Source organism: Tachypleus tridentatus, chromosome 10, assembly GCF_004210375.1.
Source record: "Tachypleus tridentatus isolate NWPU-2018 chromosome 10, ASM421037v1, whole genome shotgun sequence".
Classification (NCBI taxonomy): domain Eukaryota; kingdom Metazoa; phylum Arthropoda; class Merostomata; order Xiphosura; family Limulidae; genus Tachypleus; species Tachypleus tridentatus.
Window position 1 is genome coordinate 44,670,734 of NC_134834.1, and position 23,024 is coordinate 44,693,757.

Sequence of the window (23,024 nt, forward strand, 5' to 3'; positions counted from 1 at the left end):
GGTGCCGTGTGCGTACGAGATATGTGTCGGTGTTGCATCGTTTAATAAAGTCATGTTTGATTCATCCAGAAATTGAAAAAGTATATTGCCATTTGCGTTTGTACTACGACAGTTGAATGCTATATGTTTACTATTTAGGTCGCCGACAATAATAAGATTAGAATTGCTATTATACAATATATTCAAAAGATTTACATCTAATACTGTACTAGGCGAGTAGTAGATGCCCGCCACAGTAACGTCTGCATGATTTTGCGTTTTTATATTAATAATTATAGATTCGTTACTGGAAGGGATACTAAGTTCCTGAACTATAAGTTCAGTCTTATACAATAGTAAAATACCTCTGTTTGGATCTCTATTATCCTTCCTCTCATGCCTGATAATGGAGTAGCCTTTTAGTTTGAATCGATGGTAGTTATATAGGAGAGTTTCACTAATTATAATTACATCAGGTTTTATGGAGTTTGTTGTAACTTCAATCTCATGTTTCTTGGAAGCAAGAGCACCCTGGATATTGATGTGTAGAACTGTGAAGTTATCCATGTTTAGTAGAGTTTATGATGGAGGTTAAAATTTGCGGCAAGAATTTGTGTATGTTTTTCAATATGATTTTAATTATTATGTCTGTGAGACTGTTGGTGTTTGTAGGGTTTGTATATTCTACCATTATTTCCGAGAAAGTGGAATTTATAGCAGATGTCAGTGTGGTTTCAATCGTTGTTGGTTGTGTGTTTTGAGGTGGTTTGGGTATTTCGTCTTCACATGATGATGGTTTTTCCTGTCGGGATGATGAAGTTTTAACCACTGCAGCGTAAGTGTTTGTTTGTGTAGTTGTGCTTTGTGGTGCTGGAGTGGTAGGTGTGGGTTCTTTAATTGTTTGTGGTGGTGGCGGCTTGTTCGTGTTGGGATTTTTAATTTTGTACAAGTGTGTTTTAATGGATTTATATTTCTGACATCCTTTATAATTAGCCGTGTGTTCTTCCCCACAATTGCAGCATTTGGGTTTGGGGTTTTGTTTAGTACACTGTGTAATGTGGTGATTCTCCCCACAGCCCACACAGCGCGCATTTGCTTGGCATGCTGCTGCTACATGTCCAAACCTTTGGCATTGGTAGCACTGTGTGACAACCACTGCTGGTGTTTTTGTTTGCTCTACTGTGTACCTTTGATACCACATAGTGATACCATTATTAATGACCTGTGTAATATCCTGGCTGTTGTCTGTGACTACTTTGATTAGGTTTGTGGGTTTTTTAGTAATGTTTGAAATTATACGGTCTACTGAAATGTGTTTTATGTTTTGTGTACTTAACGCTTCCTTAATGTCTTCTATGTCTATTGAATTATGTACACCTCGTATCACAAAAGATTTAGGTGTTGGTTTAGTTCCTGGTAGGTGTATTTTAATATTTCCTGTTTTGAACGCGTCTGAAGGCCAAGCTTTCAGTAGACTGTTTAAGTCAGCGGATTCCTTTCAAAGTTTCTGCAGTGAAGGGTCTTTCTTCTAAGCTATCTTCCATTCCCATAAAGTTGCATTTGAGATGTCACTCTTTGGTACTTGCAAGAGCTCAATATCTTGCTTTTTTCTTATCTTGAGCTCCAGTTGTGAGTGCAGATACTATATTAGTCTCCTTTCTATTTATTTTTTTTACTTTTTATTACCTAGCATGTTTTTAGTCACCAAGTCGTATATTGCTGCCTTGATATGCGTAACTTCAAAGTCTCTTACATAATATGGATTGTCCACCTATAGCTATGGGAAGCCTTATGACTGTTCCATCAATTAACACACACAGGCGTACTTGCCTGCCATCTGCTGTTCATATACTAGACTGATTCTCACAGATACACTACTGCACTTAGTGTCTCATAAGACTTTCCCTTTCTTGTCCCCAATACAGCCTTCAGATATTGACATGTTGTAATTTGTTATCACCTATCAATGTTTGTCACATACTTCCATTACTACTGGCACTGTTGACCCATTTGCTAACTTAAGCTGACCATTAGTCGTGCACTGACCTACCATGGAAATCGCACTTCTTTCTTATGGTAAATGTGACATATTTTCTTGATTCTGCTTCTTCTGGCAGCAGCGACTATGCTGTCGTTCACTCTTTTCTTGTTTCTTACCAGTATCATCTTTGTAAGTAACTTCAGCTCATCTATGTTGAGATTTCTGCTGTTGCATGTTGGTGATGGACTTGCACTTCTTTGAAATGTGCCATATATTAAAACAAATAGAGCATCTCTTCTCCCAGTTTGTCTGTTAATCACTTGCCATCTTTGACTGACTCCTGCTTCTGGTAAGCCACCACTGGTTTTGACATAAGCTAGTCATTCTTATATTTGCCAATTATACTCCTTCCATGAGCTTCAGCATACTGTTCTGCCAGTTTGATCATTTCATCTACCTCTTATGGTTTTTTTTTTCCTTTAGGAACAGTAAAATGTCAGTTAAGCACATGATCATGAACTTTTTACGTATTAGTAGACCTGCCAGTCCCTCAAAACTATTTTCACACTTGGCCGTATTAATTCATTTGGTGTAAGTATTACTATAGACATTTCACAGACTGACATACAGTTTTCCCAGTGTCAGGTTTGACTTTTCTGAATTTTCGTCATGAAAACCTTACTCATTAAGTTCACAGCATTTCAGTAAGGCCGCTTTTAACTTGTCATAGCCTAGTCCATTGCCTCCCCTGACATCATACCTAAATACATTTGTAGGCTTTTTCCTGTGAGAAGTGGTCTGATACAGGCTGTAATAATTAGCAATATGTATATTATTCTAAACGTTCAAGCGATTAACGTGAAGTAAAGAGAAATTTAAAATTCAGAAGAATTTGAAATTAAGACCTAGGAATAATCTAAGCTGAATACTAAAATTACTTATTTTTAACTTAAAATAATTGAAAGGTCTGACAAATTTATTTGATTTGGGAAATTATTCTACGTCTCAGTAATAGTTTTGCGCATGTGCACAAGGGGTTTGTGAACCTCCTATAGTGCAAGTGTTTAGTATCGAGTAACATCTTGAGACTGAGAGTGTGGTTAAGGTTAATACCCTTATCATTAATATTGAGTGTTAAAAATTATAACCTTTGGAAGCATCAAGGTAAGTGACATAAATAAGGTGGAAAGAATTGTTCGTTGCTGAAGTGATGCAATGGAAGCGCATGGAAAGATTATGTTATTTATATATGATTATTAGCTTATTAAGAGTCTTGATTTACACTAACAACTTATGTTTACAAGTTTTGTTAACTTAATTTACCGTCATTCAAAGTGTGTGGAAAGCTTGTATTATCACACAAATGTGAAAGCAGGATAAATACTATACGTGTAGCTTCTTAGTTTATAAAGAGCACCTAATATTTCCTTTCCTTTTAGTATAGGCCTAAAACATGCAAGTTTTATTAACGTTTTTAGAATTGTTTAAAATATGCATAATTTTATAAATATTTATTGAAATTGCAGTTTTAAAAATGCTTTATAGAAAAAGTCAAAGTTGTAGATATAAAATTATATCAAAAATATTGATTTTATTTACAATTTAAAAAAGGAATATGAACTTGCATTATATGGTTAAATTAATTACCAATGGAATGAAAGTTCTTGCGACAGTGGTTTATTGATAATAGCATTTAATAAAAAACAAGTTTGGATAATTTCTGATAGGTAGCAAAACAAGCACATTTTGCACATTTCAGGAAAAGCACGTGAATAAAGGACAATTGTTCCATGTTTGTTTTAAAATCGAATATGTATGACAAAATAAGTGTAGTACTTTTCTAATTTTAAATGGGTGATTCAGTTGTTGAAGAACGTAGATAACATGGTTTTTGCTGAAGATTACTAGAGATGGCTGAAACTGTTATCTTCTATTTTTGTAAGAGAATTTTAGCGTTATTCTTTATCATGAGCATTATATTGGAAAGTATTGCAACTAATATAAATTCCTGGATGTGGTTAAGTAACAAGAATGAAATGTTAAAATAAATTGGTAAGGCAAGACATTTTTTTCAGCTACGTTTTTAGAGGCAGTCAGAGATCACTTATATGCATTCTCTGTCATCTTTGGTAAGTTAGTAGATAGTGTGCAGGTGCCTGAGAACTAGGTTAAATTATTTCTGTTTTTAAAGGGATAATAAAGTTTGCTCTGTAAATTATAAGCCAATTATATTAACTTCTGTAATAGGAAAAATTAAAAGAAGCTTTGCATCATTAAAGAGAGCCTTTGTAGATTCATTAATTAATTAGGTTGTTTTGAATATATTACTTGTTATCTGTTTGCTGGAAAGGTTTTTGGATACTGTGTATGTAACCCATTAACTGCAGCTGCTCTAGATGTGTACAGAATTCTTGCAAGCTGTACACTTGGATTCAACTGCCAGAAGCAGACTGTACTATACACATGGGTTAACTTTCATTCTTTTAATAAGGTGCCACAAAGAAGATGATGAACTAAGTAAATCACATTGATGAGAGTTCAGGAAAGTCTAATGGATTGAAGAGTTTACTTTTCCTTAACCGGTCAAGGTTGGTATTAATGAAGTGTAATTACACTGGATCCTTTGACGTTAGTGGTTATCTTAAAGGATCAGTGTTAGTAAATCTGGATAATTAAGCAATACAAGTATACTTGTCATAAGACATTACTATCGGGCCTGTTTCATTTCTTCACACTACATTCTCTATCTAATCCCTTAGGAATTTTCAAGAATTAAGAGAGAGTATAATAATAGTATTCCAATAACATTTGTCATATCCATTGCTAATGATATGCTCCACTCAATTCAGAGTTCTTCAAGTTAGCTAATTTTTGAAAACTCTGGAAGAACTAGATAAAGGATGTTGTGTTTAGAAATTATTGATTACTTGTGTGCATTGATTATTGTTGCTTAAAATGATTGATATTCCTGGTTATTAATGTGTGAGGTTATTCAAGTATCAAGAAATAAAAATTACAAGTAAGTCAGTTAATGTTGCAAAAATAACCAAATAAATGAAATTACGGTTTTTGACTATAGGTATTTTTGATTATTACAACTATCCAAGTAATTTAAATATTGCTATTATGTTTGTTCGGCACAAAGTTATACAATGGAGTATCTGCTGTGCCCATTGAAACTTAATTTTATTGTTATTATAAGTTAATTTGAACTTGTGAGAATAACCAATTTTTTTTTATCTTTAAGTTATCTTGTGCAAATGATCAGTTAATTGAATGTAATCAGGTAATGATCCAGATGATTAGTTTATTAGCAATTTCTGCTACTCAGTCAGCTCTAGTGCTCTGCCCTTTGCATTTTCTTATTTATTTTAACTATGGGGATACAGTTAATAAATTTGTCAAATTTGTTAACTTCTATCAAACTTCTTTTGTTTATTTGTGGTTATGTTGAGATATGGAATGGCTTGGGTCATTTGGTAAATTAGATATTCAGTAAATAATCATTAACTATGTCAAATATATATGTAAAAACGGCTGGTTTGGGTTGAGAAAATTTTTTATCTGGAGGAGTGAACAAGGTTTTGACCTTCTTTGCTCCTCTGGATAAAAAATTTTCTCAACCCAAAACAGCCGTTTTTACATATTTTTCTCTACAAGTGGGTTTTCTCGTCATCACTGATCATTAACTATGTCAGCTTTAAGGTAATGCATTTTATTTATTATAATTTGATTAGTCATTTACATGGAAAACCTCGAAACAGTACGATTGTGAAAAAGGAATTTGGCACAATAAATAGGTTAAGTCATCAAAACAGTGCTGTGCTTCTCAGGTGTGTTTACAGACTTATTACAAATCAAAAAGAGAACAATTTCTCTATAAATCATTGGTCAGGGCTTACTTGGAATATAATGTACAGTTTTGGCCTTAACTAAGAAAGGATACTAGGATGATTCTGAAATGGAATGGTTATCTTGTAGGATTGGTTAAGATCTAACTTACTTTCTCTAGAAAAAAGAATAATTGTGATTTATTGAAATTTACAAGTTTATCTGTAGGATTGAAAAAATAAAGATATCTGTCTTGCTGTATTCCAAACATAAGAGGACAAGATGACACAAGTTTAAGATTTGGAAAAAGCAGACTGTTTCAAGTTTTATTTTTTGAACATAATGATTGGTTTATGGAGTATGATGAACCATGGGTAATAAAGGAGGCTAGTACTATAAAAGGAATATGAAAGAGGGATTAATGGTGTTCTAAAATAAAATAATGGTTTTAAATTTTGAATTTTTTTTTAAATTTCCCATTGAGGTGGATTCCTGTACATGGTGAGGGCACCTGTATTTTCAGTTTACCTCCTCTGAAATCTAAACATCCACCCATGTGTTCATATGCGTAGTGACCCATGAAGGGGAGGAGAGGGTCCTGGTGGTTGAGGAGTCTAAATCTAACACACCACTTTGGTCTTGAATTACTCTACATGGGTGGCCATGGGGTGGCTCCCCCAGTGTCATTCAACTAGTCCACTTGGGCTAGGATTAACCAAGTACCAGTGTTGGATATTCTCAATAGGTGTTGTGTACATTGTGTGTGATGTTGATGTTTGGATATACTGGCATTGCTGCAGCGTCCTTGTTTGGAATTGTAGTGCATCCCTTCATAGGGCTCCATGGTGAGTGGGGTCAGTGGGCACTGAAATGCAGCATCGTTATTATTATTGGAAAAAATAAAAATGAATAAATTGAAAAAAAAAGCATTACAGGAAAATGACCACCCATGGATGACTGTTGTACAGTCACCATCAGTCAGATTTTCTGCCTTGATTTCTAAATATGTATCCCTTTTCTGAAAAATTCTTAGGGCAGATGTCTCCCTCTTTTTTTTTTTTTATTCAAAATGGAATAGAGGGGCTTACTGGCTTTCCTAAGTCAGTAAGAAAGCTATGCTCTGGAGACATTTTGGTGGAAACCTCTTCACCATAACATTCCTAACTCTTTTTGAAATTGAAGACCATTGGGGATATACACATCAGGGTTACTCCTCATGCAACTTTTATTCTTTAAATCCCTCTCAACTGTAACTCCTCTTGAATGTTGAAGATTCTTTGTGGTTTCTCCAGCCAAGGCGTTTCTGTGGTGCACCGAATCTCCACTCGCAAAGGCTGAATTATGCCTACTAATGTTCTGATATTGATGTTTACATCACTACTTCCTCCTGCCACAGTCAAAGCAGGTTATCTGAATTGTAAGGTACATCCATACATTCCCAGCCCTCTCAGATCTTTCCAGCATCAGCAGTTCAGTCATTTGTAGACATCATGTCATGGTTCTTTTATGTGCTCATTGTAGTGGCAGACCTCAACACTTATGAGTACAAACTGGAACCAAACTGTGTTAACTGTATTGATTCACACCCCTCTTATTCTATTTCAGGCCTTAAATTAGTGAATGAGAAAGAGGTACAATGCTTGAAGACTATGAGCAATATCTCCTCTCTAGAGGCTCAGGAGTTATTGTCTCTAATTCTATCTCAGACATAAGTAGCTGACCCCATTCCTCTACCACCATGGTAGTGTATACAGATCTTTCTGTGCTTCCAGCAGAGTCATTTGCAAAATACCTGAAGAGGTTTGCCCTCCATGGTTGATGAACCTGTCTACTTCCATCTCTATCTCTGCCACTTCTTCCAGTGACTGCCTGGGTCCACTGACTTTGGCTTTGGGTGCAGGTGTTTCCTCTTCTGCAGTCCCGAGATGCAAAATCATTATTTGTTAATGCCCTCAGTTGCTGGAATCTTTGTCCACAGACAGACCTATCTACTGGACTCAAGGCAGGATCCATGGAGGTCTATCAACCTCCATCCAGTAAAGAAAAAATCAGATGACTGTGGTGGATCTGCCATGGTATATTGTGGTTTGGTGTTTGCACACAAGAACTCCTCTACAGGTTTTGTGTTCACTGCTAAATTGTATGCCATTTCTCTTGCTCTGGATCACATAGAAGCTAATGCAGTACATGAATTGTACTATTTATACTGACTTGCTTAGCTCTCTATTGACCTTGGAATTGCTTCACATTAGTTCTCACCCTGTTCTTGATATCCAAAACCGACTGGCACATTTCTCTCTATCATCTACTTTGCAGTAGATGATACCAGGCCACATTGGTATTTGTGGAAACAAGCTCAATGATACTGCAGCTAAACCTGTCTGCTCTGGTGCTTTAATGGCCGTGCCTATCCCATACATGGACTAGTAGTCCTGTATTTAAGACTGTTTCATGCTAGTCTGCAATCGACTTGTAGTGAGCAATGTAATAACAAGCTTTTCCAGGTCAAACCTTCTGTTGCTCTTCAGCAATCTTACGTCCTTAAGGACTGGAAGGAGGAAGTTGTTCTGGCTAAGCTATGCATTGATCACAATTTTTTAACTCATTGCTTTCTGTTTTCTGGTACTGATGCACCAATGTGTGGTCTGTGTGACACTTAGGTCACCATAGCTGACATTTTTCTGTCATGCCATCATTATGATGGCACTATTTTAGGCATGTTTTTACCTTGTGTTTCCCCTTGATGTGGATTCCTGTACATGGTGAGGGGACATCCCAGAGAAGGTTCTGTTCTTACAGTTTACCTCTGAGATCTAAACATCCACCTGCGTGTTTGCCGTGAGTGGTAACCTGTGAAGGGGAGGATAGAATCTTGATGGTTGAGGGGTCCAACTCCAACACACCACTTTGGCCTTGAATTCCTGTAAACGGGTGGTCTTGGGGTGGCCCCTCCAGGATCAATCGGCTGGTCCATTTGGGCCAGGGTCAACTGAGTACCAGCAACATCCACAACGGGTGTTGTGGACATTGTGTCTGACACTGGTGTTTGGCTATAGTGCTCACAAAACCCTGGCATCACTGCAGTGCCCTTAAGGCACAGTAGTGCATCCCCTTGTAGGGTTCCATGGGGGGTGAGGTCAGTAGACACTAAAAATTTTTTTCTATTTATTATGGATACTCCTAAAACAAAAAATAACACAACTTGAAACCATCAAGAAAAACTCGACTACTGGAAAATGACCACACATTGATGAATCTGTATAGCATAACTCACCACTTGAATCTGTCCTGCGATTCCTAATTTTGCATTCCTTAAATGACAGACCTCTAGGGCAAATGCCCCTATTTTTTATTCAGAAGTGCTCAGAAGGGCTTGCTGGCTTCCATAAATTGGTAGAAAAGCTATGTTTGGGAGACATCTTAGTGGAAACATCTTTATTACAGCATTCCAAACTCCTCCTGAAATCAAAGGCCTTGGAGGACATACCCATTGAAGTTACTCCTCATGCCACTTTAAATTATTCCAGAGGATTCATAGTTGAAAGAGATTTAAGAACTGTGCCTGAATCAGATATCCACACAGGTCTCTCCAGCCAAGGTGTCACAGTAGTATGCCATATCTTCACTCAAAAAGATGGAATTCTGGGGCAACAATTGTTCTAATACTAACATTTACAGTACCACGTTTTCCCACCACAATAAAAGCAGGATATCTGAATTGTAAGGTGCGACCTTGTATATCAAATCCTGTGCGATGTTTCCATTGTGAACAATTTGATCATTCAAAACAATTTTGCCATGGTTTCCTGATCTGTGTCCGTTGTGGTGGTAAAGACCATAATGCCACCAAATGCCAACTTGAACCACATCGTATAAACTGTAATAGTATGCATCCTTCCTATTTTACCTCTTGCCCTAAATGGGTAGATGAAAAAGAAGTACAATATCTCAAGACAGTTAACAATCTCACTTACACAGAGGCTCAAAATTTTTATTACCTATTCCGTCCAGAACTTATGCTGCTGTAACCTGCTCTGCTACTACAGTAGGAGTCCAAACAGACCTTAACCTATCCCCTACACAGTCTTCACCAGCAAATCTTAATGAAACACTACCCAGAATCAACAGAGTTCACAAATCAGTGTCTTTTTCTATCTCTGTCCTGACCACATCTTCCAGTCACTGCCAAACTTCACCTTCTTCAAGTCAAGATTTTTCCATGGGGTTCCCTCTCTTGATACCCCAAAAATTAAACAAACCACTCGTCCATTACTCAATCATTAGTATGTGTACCGATAAATTCAGATCCAACCATTTGAGCTAGAGCAGGATTCATAGAGGGCGATAGACCCACATCCAATAAAGAAAAAAAAAGGCGATCGTAAGCAGAAGGACTCTTTACCGTCTTCTCTGGAATAATTACACATGGCTACACTAATCCAATGGAACTGACAAGGTTTCCAATCAAATGTGATTGACATAAAAGATATGATTGACTTTTATCATCCCATATGTCTCTTTGCAGGAAGCATTTCTACACCCTACAAATACAGTTACCATTCAACACTATTCAGTATACTGGAACAACAGGCTATGTGCAGGATATGGACATGGGGAAGTTGCGTTACTGGTTTATCAGCATTTGCCCACCCACTCCCTGTCATTGACCACACCCTTGGAGGCTATAGCGATCTGTGTCTCCTTGGGTTGTACCATCACTATTTGCTCTGTATACCTTATACCTGAAACACATTATAATCAATCATACCTCGATACCCTCATTGAGCAACTGCCAACCCCCTTTTTAATCTTGGAAGATTTCAATGGGCATAATTCCCTCTTGGGTGGCTCCCTATTGATATGAGAGGGAGCACCATAGAACATATGCTCCTGAACCACAACCTGGCTCTATTCAATACTGGCTCTTACACATTTTCATGCACCCAGTCAGTCATTTACAGCTATAGATCTTTCTGTCTGTTCCCCTTTGCTACTCACTCACTTTTCCTGGGAGGTTGACATCAATCCACAAGGTGGTGATCATTTTCTCCTCATATGAGAGATTGGCTGTGATCAGTACCATCCAACCCATAATACCTTGGTGGAAGTTGGTCCAGGCCAACTGGCCTTCTTTCACTACTCTCTCAGAACTTGATCCTGCCATCTTATCTAAATCATCCAAAGATGATTGTATAGCAGCAGTAACCAACAGTATTATACAAGCTGCTACTCAATGCTTCCATAAAACCTCGACATGTTCCCCAAGGTATCCCTGCCCTTGGTGGAATTCTGCTTGTTTTATAACACGAAAAACTCAGAAACGTGCTTGAGATAAATTTTGAAGATACCCCATGCTCTCAAACTGCATCGCATTTCACAAGCCCGTTCACATGCTCGGCAAGTTAGAGGTCAATGCCAGAAGGAATCTTAAGTACACCTCCAGCATTTCTTCAACCACCAGCACAAAAGTTATATGGGATAAGATTTGGAGGGTGAGTGGAAGATGTACTTCTGCCCCCTTCTCTATCTTCATATCTGATGGCCACAAAGTTGCAGATGCACATAGCATTGCCAATACTCTTGGGGACTTCTTCTCTTGTGTATCCAGCTCTTCAAACGTATCCCCTTCTTTTTTAGTCATTAAAACACAGGCGGAGCATCTGCCTCTTTCCTTTTCAACTGACCATTCCTATGACTACAATCACCCTCTTACACTGATGGAACTCAAACTTGGAATTCATCGGTCTGGCAATACATCAGTTGGACCTGATAATATACGTTATGAGATGTTATGCCACCTTCCCCAGAACTCTATTCTCCTAGCTGTCTTTAGTCAGATATGGCAGGAAAATGTCTATCCTGACGCTTGTAAATTACATTTTATATCGCATATCAAGCAACTTTCTAATTTCAAAAAGCATTGATCATTCTCCTTGCCTTCTCTGAGTCTGTGGTTTGATTCTTCCAGAACCTCAGCACAGAAAATGTTGGATCCTGTCCATCACCAGGGGCTTTGGTTTTGCATTGGAGCTTTTTGTACATCTGTGCAAAGTCTGTATGTGGAATCTCATTAACACCCTCTATATATTCACCATTTGTAACTGTCTCTAATTTATGCTTCCAAACTTCGATACTTACCACAGCATCGTACCTGGAGTTGTTTTCCAACCACAGTGGACGACACTTTTTAATTACAGAAAATTTGCCATTGTTCCTTTTAGTCTCAGTATCCAGGCACAAGTAGAAGAATTGGATTTATCCTTGAATAACATTGCAGTTTCTTCAAATCAGCCTATTCCACCATGGCAAATTACTGTCCCCAATTGTAACTTATCTTTGAGTCATCTGAGGAAAGCAGATACACCCGATTGGAAATATCACTCTGCTGAACACCTTTCGTATGATCCATCCATTCCTATATGTGCAGATGGTTCCAAATCGGGTGACACGGTGGGCTCTGCTATGGTTTGTGACAGTTCGATTGTGGCACATTGACTCTCTCTACAGTTTGTTTTCACTGCTGAATTGTATGCCATCTCTCTTGCCCTAAATTGTATTGACCTAATGCAATATACAAATTGTATAATATATATGGACTCACTCAGCTGTCTATTGGCCCTGGAATCATTCCATGAAAATTACCACCCTCTTCTCATCAATATTGAAAACAAACTGGCCCATCTTTCTCTCTCATCCGTCTCCGCCCAATTCTTTTGGATACCAGGTCATGTTGGTATTTGTGGGAATGAGCTGGCTGACAGAGCAGCAAAGTCTGTGTTCTGGATCTATCATTCCATACATGGACTATGGTCGTTATCAAATTCAGACTGTACACCAGATGGCAGGCAACCTGGAATGAGCAACACAATAACAAGCATTTTCAAATCAAACCTTCTTTTGGTCTTTGGCCCTCTTGCTTCTGTAAGGATTAAAGAGAGGAGGTTGTTTTTGCAAGGCTACGCATTGGTCACAGTTTTTTTAACCCATCACTTCCTTTTATCTGGTACTGCTGCACCAATGTGTGGTCTATGTGGTACTCAGATCACAATCATATACATTTTATTATCGTGCCGTCATTACAACCTAGAACAATTACACCATTTTAAAGATATTTGTATGGTAGGTTTGCCCTTGACTTTGGCCCATGTTATAGGTGATACTGCCAATCTCTCATGTTTTTACATTTTTAAGAGCCATTGGTCTTTTGCACTTAATTTAAGGTTTTTTATAGACTATATAATGTTTTAGCATGATTTCATTTACACATTTTAATGTTTTAACACAATTTCTTTTACACATTTCAATTTTTATTTTGACTTGAACCCAGGACTGGTAAGGCCAACTTCAGGTGACTGACTGCAATTTCGATCTTGATGCTTCAGTCTTCCTGGCAAGTCTTAATTTTACACATTTTAGTTTTTATTTTTTTTTTCGAACTAACCCAGGATTGGAAAGACCAACTTCAGGTGACTGACAGCAAGGGTGTGTTTCTTGCTTCAGTCTTCCTGGCAGTTCCTAATTTTACACATTTTACTTTTTACCTTAATTGCCCTATACCTATACTGTACCACATCTTGTCTGGTACAGATAGCCTTGTAGCTTTGTGCCAATAAACATTGAATACCTACCTACCTTGTGTTCACCCGTGATGTTGGGTAGTGTCATTGGCGATGGTGACACAGCCCACCTCAGTTGTGTTTTTAACTTTTTTAAGGGTCATTGGCCTTTTTAACTTTAAGTTTTTAATTTGAAAATTAGTTTTGACATGATTTTTTTATGTATTTTTTAATAATTTTAATTTTTTTTAACCATTTGTTTGGCACAGATATCCTAGTTGCTTTTTGCCAATAAAAGTCAACCAACCAACTAATTTTTTTATTTTCTCAAGAGTGGATGTTTAAAGACAGCCTTGTAGGACCAAATGGACCCTTCTTATCCATATTGTATTTTCCAAGATACTATAGAAATTTTATGTAACATCAAACATTATATACTTTGTGTAGATCAGCTGCATGTTATGGTATAAATAAGCTAACTGTAACATTGGATTGTTATGAAAGTGTTTCTTTTATCACAAATAGGTCTTCACTCACTACACTGAGTGTCAACTTTTATATTAAAAATTTTTTTACAAAATAGATTTGTGTATAATTTTTTAATAAAGAATTAAAGAAATATATTCAATTTTATATTCAAACTTTAATTTTAAAATTAAAGTGGAGATATTTTGTTATTTGCTTCATATTAAATAGATTATGGTTTGTTTTTGTTTAATTGTGGAATATTTTACTTTGAATGAGTTCTGATTTTCACGTTAGTCATGTATGTACATCATGCATTAAAATGTTACAGAATTTTTTTACAAGATAAATGGGAAGTAGACTAAGCTATCTGTTTGTTATAAAAATATATACTTATCACACATTAGGAAACTAAGTATAATGTCCTCACTAAATTAACACCAAATGATTAAATTTATTTTCCGTTGTTGCTTATGTTAAGGGAGTGTTTCATCTTTCACATGTCATCTATGGCAAAAATGTATTTTGTAGATTTGTCCAGAAATGGTCTTGTGGTTTGAAAGTAAAAAAAACCTTCTACGAAGTTAATAATGAAAATTATATATTGCAGTATGGGGAAAATATAAGGTGAAATTGATGTCCAGATGTTTATATTGTATTGAAAGAAATGTTTGTTTTCATCCTTAGGAAAATCATGTTGATTTTTTTAATAACTGAGTAAATAGATATATGTTATCATATTAGATTTCTTGGTGAAAGTGAAATTGGGATATATTTATTATAATTTAGAACTTAAGAGAAATAATTTTATTCTATCCCTGCATAAGAATACTTTGTGAATTCCAGGTTAATTGGTACCTGATGTGTTTTGGGAAAGTGAGTAAATATTTTTTGTAATGGCAACTGTAGCCTCTCCTGCTGCTGCATCTGAAAATGTTGCATCAACTGTTGGTATCATTTCTGCAACGAACCCTTCTTCCTCAGTAAGTGTTTAATTTTTTTAGTTGTTTATTAATGTATAGGTTCATTATATTTCTCCTTGTATATAAATTTATAAAATATTTGGTGGGGAAACAACTTAATTCATAGGTAATGAAATAGTAATTGGAAGAGGTATGTTTAGTTCTTAAATTTATTTATGTATAAACAGAAACCAGTTTGTCTTAAATCTTTTGTTTATCTTTTTAATATAAAAACTGTTACATCTCTAAATATATGAGAGTTTCCTACAACAAGCTAAGTCCAGTATAAAGAGGTATCATATCTAAACAATTGTGTTGTCTTACCACCTCATTACAGTCCACGTTACTATATCTAGTCAAATTCTGTTTGATGTCTATGTATCTTGACAGTATTCCTGCAGAGTATTTTATATTACAAAATGTTTTGTTACAAAGCTGTTATGTTCAGGGCATACCACTCCTCTGCTTGTTTTCCATAATCTATCTAATGTACAAGGACAGCAGTATCTAATGCCCAGTAAGATCACACAGAAATCAGTAGGTACTATATCTGATAAACTTAATCAATTTGTATTCATGTGAAATAGTGTGAATATCCATATCATCATCTTGCTGCTCATAGTGTCTTACATTTGAAGGGATATATTGTGGAAGCAGTTTGTGTACATGTAACTCGTATTACTTTTGTTCTGGATTATGTTGCACACTGTGATCTGGGATATTAGGACAACTTTTGTCACTGATCATTGTGTTCATGGATTCTTACCTGTTAAAAAAGGTTAACCTTTCTTACCACCACTGAGGATATGACTTTGTAGATGGTCCTGTTTCTTCACATTGATTCATATTTCTTTGTTTTCCAATTCAATTATTTGCAAAGGATATATCTATCTTGTAAATTCTAAATCCTCAATCTAAACATATCTTTATAATCTAATTATATGAATACATTTAGTCAGAAAGGATTGTTACATACTCCAAAAGCAGTCAGTGTTCAGTAACATCACATTACCTTTGAAATTCCAAACAATGTTAGAATGTAGTACTTGGTAGTAGTATAAGGCATCTGTATGTCTTAATTTCTTTTTTGCACATATTTAATGGTTTTATTTATTCAGGAACTTTTTATAGTGGTTGAAAAGTTCTGTCTTGAATGTGCACTGACAAACATTTTTCACATTTGAACATGATGTACTGAGATGGAGGGGGTATTTAGTGTATTTCTTAATATGCAGTTTGTTATCTCACTGCTGACAGAAGAGCACTAAATGTTCCTCTCCTCAGAAAGTGTCTCCTGCTTGTTGAGCCTGGTGTTAGTTGATGCTAAGACTATTTTGCATACATTTTTAAATTGAAGATAGGGAAATCCTGGTGTAATCTTACCTGTTGCCAGCTTACTGTATAGCAAGTTTTTGAGAATATGACTGTCGGGCATCTTCACAGTGTGACCTAACCATGGGAGCTAATGCTGGTTAAGAAGCTGGTAAATTGTGGGAATGTTAGCAAGTTATAGCATCTTTAAAATTATCATTTTATACTTCCATGTGGTGGCCAATATTCTTTAAATGCAGCATATGTAAAATGTGTTCAATCATTTCTCCCGAGCAGTGTATGAGATGTTCTCTCAAGGCAGATTCCTGTAGGGGGTAAGGGGACCTTCCATAGTAGGTTCTGTATTTTCAGTTTACCTTCTCTGGGATCTGAACATTTACCCATGTGTTTGCTGTGTGTGGTGATCCTTGAAGGTGAAAGGAGGATCCTGGTATTTGAGGGTTCAAACATTCCACTTAGAAGGGTGACCTTGAGTCAATTGGCTGTTTCTCTTAGACTAGGATCAACTGAGTACCAATGTTGGACGTTCTCAACCAGTGTTCTGAACATTGTGTCTGATGCTGGTTTTTGAGTATAGTGCTCATGAAACCCTGGCATTGCTGTAGTGTCCTTGTTTGGCATTATAGTGCATCTTCTTGTAGGGTCAGTGGGCATTGAATCTTCTTTTTAATAATGTTGGTGTTATGTTTGTCAGTGTAGTTTTTACATAGTATGGATTTTAGTTTTGTGCCTGGTTTTTGAATAAATTTGGTGTTTACTGGAATGTTATGTTTTAAGTTTTTCCAAGTGTTGGTTATTTTTTCACTGATGTTGGGGATGTATGGTGTGCGGAAGTGTAAGGTTTTGTAATTTCTTGTATATTTGGATTTATTACTGTTTGTTTGTTGTTGATCTAAGTGTGTACATATTCTTTCAATGGTTTTTTGAGGAAATTTGTTGATTTTGATAAGTGTTTTATTTAGTTGGTTTCATCTTTCATTTTATTGGGTGAACATAGTTTTATGGCTGTGTTTATTTGGTTTCTTAACATGCTGAGTTTTTCAGTGATGTCGAGAAAACCCACTTGTAGAGAAATATATATGCAAAAACGGCTCGTTTGGGTTGAGAAGATATTTTACATAGAAGAGCGAACAACATTTCTACCTTCTTCGGTCATCGTATGCTGAGTTTTTGTTTTGTTTCATGTCTTATGTATCTTGACAGTATTCCTACAGAATATATTACTATGTTCAAGGCATACTCTTGAAACTTGGCCTTGCCATCATCTGTACATCATTGACAGATGATTGCATGGCAGCATTGACTTACTATTTTGTGCCAGTGGCTGTTCAATCTATTCCTAAAACCTCAAGTTTTACAGAGTATCTTCATTCACAGTGGAGTCCTGCCTGCCATGCTTTCAAACCACAATGCTTTTTAGTGGGCTTTTACATATGCTCAGTAGGTAAGACATCAAAGTCAGAAGAAATATTGAATTAAGTTCACAACAAGCATTTCTTCTGTCATAAGTGCCAAAGTCATATGGGAAAAGATTAGAAAGGTCAGTGGGTAGTATACTTCTCTTTTTATTTTGACCTTGCTCTTAGATGACTAAGAAGTTTGATGCTTAGAGCATCACTGATACTTTCAGCATAAGCTTTTCTTGTGCATCTAGCACTTCTGTATCCTCCACCTTCTCAGCCATCGAAACTCGAACAGAGCAATCACCTCTTTCCTTTTGGATTTATTATTTCAATGACTATAATCACTCCTTTACACTAGTGGAACTCAAGCTTGCTCTTCATTGGTCTGACAGTACATCAGTTGGACCTGATGATATTCACTTTGAGATGCTGTGACATTTCTCTTCTGTCTCTCTTGGTGTTCTTCTGGTTTTTAATTGGATCTGGCAGGAGAATTCTTTTCCTGATACTTGGTGCCAGGCTATTGTCTTCCCTTTTTCTAAGCCTTGAAAGTATCTCGATATTCCTTCAAATCAATGTGTGATCTGTGGTACACTCCAGTCACAATTGCCCACATTTTACTTTCATGCCGTCATTACAAGTATGAGTAACAGTACCATTTTAGACATGTTTTTTACTATGGGTTTACCCCCTGATGTTGGACAGTGTCATTGGCAAGGGTGACACTGTCAACCTTAGTTGTTTTTACATTTTTTGGATCATTGGCCTTTTTAATGTGATTTAAATTTTGAATTTGAAAACTGGCCCTTGTTGTCATGTGATTCTTTTTTACATATTTTAATAATTTTAATTTTTTTAACCAGTTTGGCACAAATAGCCTAGTTGCTTTGTGCCAAAAGACTTTAACCTACATTGTAATTAGTAATTTACTTCATACTCCTCAGAGAAATTAGAAAAGAGGGAAAACGGAGCAATGTCACATTTCTCATACTCGGAGAGATTGAGAATTTAAAAAAAAATTAAGGACTTAAAAATTGTATCAAAACTTAGTTTGGTAACTATATTTTAATGCCAAGTTTATCCATATATAATGGTTAAAAGTAGTTTAACTATGTTATAAATGTAACTTTAAAAATTGTGATATGAGCATTTTGGCATGTCTATTGTGAGAGAATTAAATAAAATTCATGAAACTAAACAGTGTAAAGTATCATTATTTTTCATTATTCCTGGTAACCTAAGTCTTGGTATTTTTCGTACTAATAAAATAGACTGATTATAACCTGCATAACAGTGGGTTATTGACAATGAGGTATATTTATGTGAAAGAAACCATATTACAAAGTTGAACATGTTCAGTTTTATTATATTGATTTCTTTTCTTAAAATATAAGAAGAGATAGTGAACTGTATCAGAAGCTCGAACTGAAAATGATTTAAAAATCTGTCCCACTCTTTTTCTAAACTTCCCCTTCCAAGCACTGGGCTGCTTGGAATGATGACTGAATGTTCACTTCGCTCACTCCTTGTGCTTTTTTATGTGTGTAATTATTGATGCTTCAATCATCTTTGTCTTGTTTGGGCAGTATGCTGTTATCCTACTTGCACTGCTCCATTTTAAGGCATTAAATATAATCTTTATCTTGCAGTGGATTCTTCTGCTTATGATTTATGTCCTTGTACTTTGAACATTAAATTTAAAAAACTCATCTAACTTTTCTATTTCTGTATGGGAAATTACTCCTTTTGTCTTTTTCTTTTCATCTCCTATAAAGTTTATCATCTTAATAGCTTATTTTGCCTCTGGCAGACAGGGTGGTGAACAATCTCCGATACTTTTGTCATGTTATTTACATCACATTGCAGTTTCATCCAACTTCAGTTACTATTCTCTAGTCTTATCAGGAACACTTGACAACACTCTGATCCTCATTTTCTAGTATATAAACAAGTAATTCATACCACATTTTATTTGTATTTAATAATGTTTTGCAGTTGCTTAAGATGGTTGAAATTCTACCTTGTAGATTATATTATATCTGTATACTCTGAATAGTTTAGAATGTTTCAAATAATTCTGGAATCACCTAGGTTATTTTGGAATATTGTAGCATATTCTGATACATTCAAAAGTATTCTACATTATTCCCTTTATAAATAATCTGCTTTCACTTTTTACTTCTGAAATATTCTGTTGCATATCTTAAAACTCATTACTAGCATGTTTTTTTTCAAAGGCTGTATGGAGCTTTTCTTTTGTTCAGATATTTCAATTTTCATTTGATTCCATTGATCTTGGACATACATAAAATAGTCTAGTTACAAAACTGCAGCTGACTATGATGAAGTAGCAGAAACCATAGAGGAAGTTAAGGATAGTGTCTCTAAGTCTGCTACAAAACAACTCCAGGTCAGCCAACCTATAGATAAATATTGAGAGCTTTTTGAACCTTTCTTGATGTCCTCCCTCATTGTGAAATGTGACATGTAACATAATGATTCCAAAATACTATTTTTAAGACTCCTATGTCTTTAGTAATGGAACTTGTCAGCCTAAAAAATATCAGGATAAAATAGTAATTAATTAATTGTCTGTATAGTGTATTATTTATGTATATTTTCCTGTCACATGCCTCAGTGAGAATAATTAATTTTCTCTCTATGCTATAATGAAAAGTGAGTTATGCAAAATGTAGAAGTGTGATCAGTCTCATACTTCTACATGTATGTTCAGACATGATTAAAAGCATAATGACAGTGGTAATAATCAAACTTACTGACTAGTAAGCATATATACATGCTAATGTGGGAAAAGAAGGAAGTGTGAAGACTTAAAATCAGTAGTTTGAATTTTTATGAAAATTCATCTGTTACTGTCTGCAAGTCTTGCACCTTTTCTTAGCTAACAGCTAATTCTACCACATTTTGTAGTTGGAGGTCAAAAGTTTGTAGTGTGAATGACACTTCCTTTTTCTTTTTTCAGTGAAGTAGGCTGTGAAACAGTTAAATCTAATGGCCCGTAGACAAAAACATATTGCACAAACTCCAGCAGATTGGGGAGTTTCTGCATATTTACTCATTACTGTTTCTTTTCCTTCAAACAGTTAGTCATATTTATACAAAGCTGCTTCATGTAACTTAATAGTCAATTCTATTTGTTTTGATAACAGTGTTAGAAAAAATTATTTATACTTTATATCATTTAGTGAATTTTTATTTTAACCAACATTTTGTCTTTGTAGATTCTTCAGGATAAGTGCATAGAACTACTTAATATTAAAATATTTGTTAGGTTATAAAATTTTGTTATTCTTATTGAGTCTGCTGTAACATGTCTCTGTCAGTATATAGAATATTATTGTTTCAACTTTGTTTTAATATTATAGTACAGTTATGTTATTTACTATATAGCTATACTAACATATGGTGTATGTTACTTGTATAAAATAAAGAGAATCACAAAATGTTTGGTTAGCTACAAAAACAAAGTAGAAGCTACTAAGGAATAAAAAATTAAAGTTGAAAGGATACAAAGTTTACAAGCAGTGCTAAATACAAAATATAAGACTGATGTGCCAGAATATAAAAGTGTTAAAAAATAAAAGTAGTAGTACTATGTGTACTGGTATAATGTTTTTTAAAAGGAAGTTTAGTTACATGTGTACTATCTGTCTGTTCCTTTTTTATTTATTATTTTTTCTATTAATGAGTACAGCTTCCATATATTTTCTGTCTTTAAAATATTTAGTATTTTGTAAATTATAAATTTAAATCAGTTTTAATTTTATGTGTTCGTCATGTACGTAATGCACTGTAATGTTCTGAGATACTGATGTCCAAAGGTCTTCCAGTTTCTCTGTGTATACGTGTATATACATGTACACCTCCATCTCTACATGTATCACATACAATTTGATAGACTACATTTTTTGATGTGAAACATTTGTCCTGCTCTGTTCTATTGATAAATACAGTTTGATAGTGTTGTCAGGATTATTTGTGCAAGGAATGTAGAACATTGTATTTTATTCGTTGTGTTTATGATGTTGAATTTGTGAAAATCCTTGTCTATGCATATTTTTTCCTATTTAATTTGTTTTCTCTTCTACTGCTTCATGTTTCCTGCTCATCATCATTCATCAGTAGTGATTTTGATGTCTGAATGAAAGTAGTAGCATGTTTATTTTAGTAAAGGAACTTGAAGTTACACAACACTTTGCAATGGTTGTTGTAATTAGTAAGGTACGAAGAGTAATTTCTCAAGATGATAGCATCTGGGCATTCCAATATGATATAATATTCAAGCTGAATTAAATGTGAACTATGCCAGATCACACTAGACATAACTTTAGAAGACTTTGATCTTTTGTTATTTGAAGTAATTCATAATATCTGTAAGAATACACTAAATTTGAATCATTATAAACATCAAGACATTATTATTACTGTATAGTGAATTCAGATTTTATCAAGTGCTTTCCAGCTGGTGGCTGACAACTTGCCATCAAATCTGTTTACTAAACATCGTATATTACATGTGGATGTTAATAATACTTAAATCCTATGCAATTCAACCAAAATCAAATCATAGCTATTCATGTTATTTATACTCATAACGTAAATTTTATAAGCAGAAATGTAGTTTTAATCAGAAGTATCAAATGATTGAATTTTTGAAAAATTTAGGCATAAATAAATGATTTATTAAAATTTTACTGGAAATAAATTTCAAAATACTTTTTGTACCTGTTCATTTTCTGTTTCAGCATTTTTGTTCATAATAAGTCTTTACAAGTAATGAATTCTGGCTTTAATCTGTGATAAGAAAAATATTTAAATTTTCACTGAATTACATGTGATTCATCATTATTTTTAATGAAATGTAAAACTTCAGAATTTCTTTTTGTGTTCTGAATACCTTGTTAACTTTGAGTTTTTTATCAACTTTTTTTGTATACCGAAGGTTTAAGTAGAGTCATTTTGAAGTCTTAAATGTTTAAACTACCTCAAGTAGTATTTTTAGTAGGAACATTCATACTAGGAAACTACATTCATAAATTTTGAAATGGTAACAATGCTATGATGATCAAAGCATAAAGCTTCTTCACCTTAATTGTAGTGAGCAGCATATGAAATGAAATTTTGTTACTTCTACTTTGTTTTTAGCTTCATTGGTAAAAAAAATAGGAAAAAAATGTTGTTGTTGAGGAAATAGTTTATTTGATTTTAAAAAGAAAACAAACTTTTATTTTTGAAATAGTGAATTCTAGTTTTATATGAATACCTAAAATTTTATCTAATAGTGATTTTTAGAAAATAAATTTCTTTCATATGATTAAGATATAACAGTTTCATATTAGTAATTTCTGTCTTTGTGTAAGTATTTTAGAATGTTATAGTTGTGGCAGTATTTGTTTTGAAAAAGTCATTAAAATATTAATTAGTTTATATATATAATTTCTGACAATTTAAATCTTGGTGCATTATGTATGGAAACATTGCTGATTTTAATTGA

General features: G+C 34.7%; 1 protein-coding gene across 5 annotated transcripts in view; it reads left to right on the forward strand.

Annotated features, from left to right (window-relative positions):
• The first annotated feature begins 2,885 nt into the window (after positions 1-2,885).
• LOC143229171 (transcription initiation factor TFIID subunit 12-like) overlaps positions 2,886-23,024 on the forward strand; it is a 44,818-nt gene continuing 24,679 nt past the window's right edge. Inside the window, exons 1-3 of one of the 5 annotated variants that reach the window (XM_076461085.1) lie at positions 2,887-3,124; positions 4,452-4,548; positions 14,659-14,795. In XM_076461085.1, the coding sequence (XP_076317200.1) occupies positions 14,709-14,795 (87 nt within the window). In that variant the 5' untranslated portion in view covers positions 2,887-3,124; positions 4,452-4,548; positions 14,659-14,708. Of the gene's footprint in view, positions 3,125-4,451; positions 4,549-14,658; positions 14,796-23,024 lie in introns of all 5 variants that reach the window. The other 4 variants (XM_076461088.1, XM_076461086.1, XM_076461089.1 and 1 more) reach the window with 4 other exon arrangements.